The sequence below is a fragment of the Olea europaea genome, unplaced genomic scaffold (assembly GCF_002742605.1).
Source record: "Olea europaea var. sylvestris unplaced genomic scaffold, O_europaea_v1 scaffold1834, whole genome shotgun sequence".
NCBI classification, from domain to species: Eukaryota; Viridiplantae; Streptophyta; class Magnoliopsida; order Lamiales; family Oleaceae; genus Olea; species Olea europaea.
This window is the reverse complement of record NW_019236108.1, coordinates 89,381-91,719: the sequence shown is the minus strand read 5'-3', so window position 1 is coordinate 91,719 and position 2,339 is coordinate 89,381. Positions and strand designations below refer to the sequence as shown.

General features: G+C 39.5%; 1 protein-coding gene across 1 annotated transcript; it reads left to right on the top strand.

Moving 5' to 3' along the window:
* Positions 1 to 328: 328 nt before the first annotated feature.
* Positions 329 to 1,396, top strand: LOC111378559. The gene is made up of 2 exons (XM_023001791.1): positions 329 to 706; positions 851 to 1,396. Exons 1-2 carry the CDS (start codon positions 329 to 331, stop codon positions 1,394 to 1,396), a joined length of 924 nt encoding a protein of 307 aa, XP_022857559.1.
* The last annotated feature ends 943 nt before the right edge of the window (positions 1,397 to 2,339 follow it).

The following is a 2,339-nucleotide window of genomic DNA, read 5'->3' as shown; positions in this document are numbered from 1 at the left end:
AATCTTTAGGACCATGTTTTGTTTGTGGCGGAACTGATCATCCAGCTCAAGAGTGCACTACCTACGCTGAGATGAATGGAGTTTATGAGGAACACTGCAATGCATTAAGCACACATAATAAGCCGTATGCTCCCTTTTCTGAAACTTACAATCCTCGGTGGTGGAATCATCCCAATCTCAACTGGAAATCTGAAAACCAACAATCTGCCAACCAAATAGAGCTTACATTGTACCATCATACCCGCCCACATCTTTTAGGAACACCTTAGAGGATACTTTATATGCTTTTATGGAGGCACAAGGTAAAATCAATCAAAAATTTAAGACTATGATCACCCAAGTAGTTGAGAAAACCAAAGAGATGAAAAATCATATGTCCAAATTGACCAATGTCTTAGTTGTAATGGAACGTGGAAAATTTCGAACACAAGCTCAACCAAAACCTAACGGACAACATATGGCACAAATCTCAGGCTCAGGAGAAAATAACCTTAAGGAAGTTATTGCCATAACTACTCGATCTAGAAAAGTTATAGAACCAACCCCCAAACCTAGGGAAAATGAAAAGGACCCCTATAGCGCAGAAGATGGTATCCCTAGTGAGGAGGTAGTGAAGAATCCATCCAAAGTACCATTTCCTCAAGCTCTCAAGTCTACCGCAAAACCTACCAGACAACATAGTGAAATCCTAGAGCACCTCAAACAGGTAAAAATCAACCTACCTTTCATGCACGTGATTTCATAGGTTCCTATGTATGCTAAAGTCATTAAGCACTTATGCACTGTATAAAGGAAACACCAAGTCAAGAAAACAACTTTCGTGACTGAACAAGTGAGTGCAATAATTAAGGAAAGGATTTTACCCAAGTATAAGGACCCTGGTTGCCCCACTGTGTCTTGCACAATTGGGAACCATGAGTTTGCACAAGCTCTTCTCGATTTAGGGACCAGTGTCAATATCACACCTTATGACCTAGGGGTAGTTGAGGATGTGCTAGTACAAATTTACAAATTTTACTACCCTGTGGATTTTTTTATTTTGGATGTGAAAGTAGATGTGAATGTTAACTCCAAGATTCTCACTATTCTTGGTAGATCTTTTCTTGCTACAGCTAAGGCTCTTATCAACTGTAGGAATGGTTTGATGAAGCTATCTTTTGGGAACATGACCTTAGACGTCAATATCTTTCACATCATGAAACAGTCTGAGGACGATGACGAGTTTCATCAAACATACATGATTGATGCACTCATTGAGGAGGAAGTACATGCGCTTATTGACTTTGACCCTTTAAATTCTTTCCTTTTAAATTCTAAAATTCCCACAGGGTATGATAATGGGGAATATGCTGATATTTGTGCTGCTTTTGATTATTTTCAGGATTATGGAACATAATTGGTGCTTATCTTTAATGAGTTTGGTGCAATGCAAACTAGATTGCAAATGACCTGGCTGGATGCAAGGTAAAGAAAGCAATACTAGGTCGAGCCAACAACAATAAACAAAGGCGCTGCTTAGGAGGTAATCCAAGGGAGTTCGTTCCCTTCTCTTTCTTTTTATTTTTATTTTTGGCATTTTTTTAGGTTTATTTCATGCATTATTCACTGCATTTTTTCCATTGAGAACTTTCACTGTGTACTCAGGTGACACCATTCTAGCCTGCACCTGTTACTACTGATCTGATTTCTTCCCTTAACCCATTTTCAAATCGTCTACATTTATCAATTTTGTTCCTTACCAAAACTTGGGCATACTTTGAAAGTTCAATAAATTTCATTTGATATTCTGCAATAGTCATCTGGCCTTGTACTAGTTTAAGAGATTCCTCCTGCTTTGCATCTTTATAGGACCGAGGGTAATAGGCATTGTAAAAGATACGATGAAAATCTGTCCAAGTAATGACGGAAGGGTCTATATATATGCTCCGTACCGACTGCCACCAATCATATGTACCTTCCTCTAATAAGAAGGTGGCAAGACACAACTTTCGATCGTCTGAGCAACCCATAACGTCAAATACCCTCTCTATCTTGGTCATCCATGCCTGCACAACTGCAGGATCGGCTATGCCAGTGAACACTTTAGCCCCTAACTTTGTAGCCCTTTCAATACTAAAATCTCTGTCAGTATTACGCATAGCAGATACAATGGCAATAGCAATTCTTTCAACAACAATAGGATCAATTCCCATCACATTTTCCTGTCCCTGTTGTTCAGGAGGCTGGTGAACTGATTCATCTACTCTATTAGGCTCTCTCAGTTCATCTCTATCAGGAGTAATGTGAGACTGGGGCAACATATCTTGGAGCCTTCGAGTTTTACCACCACGAGGCATGAC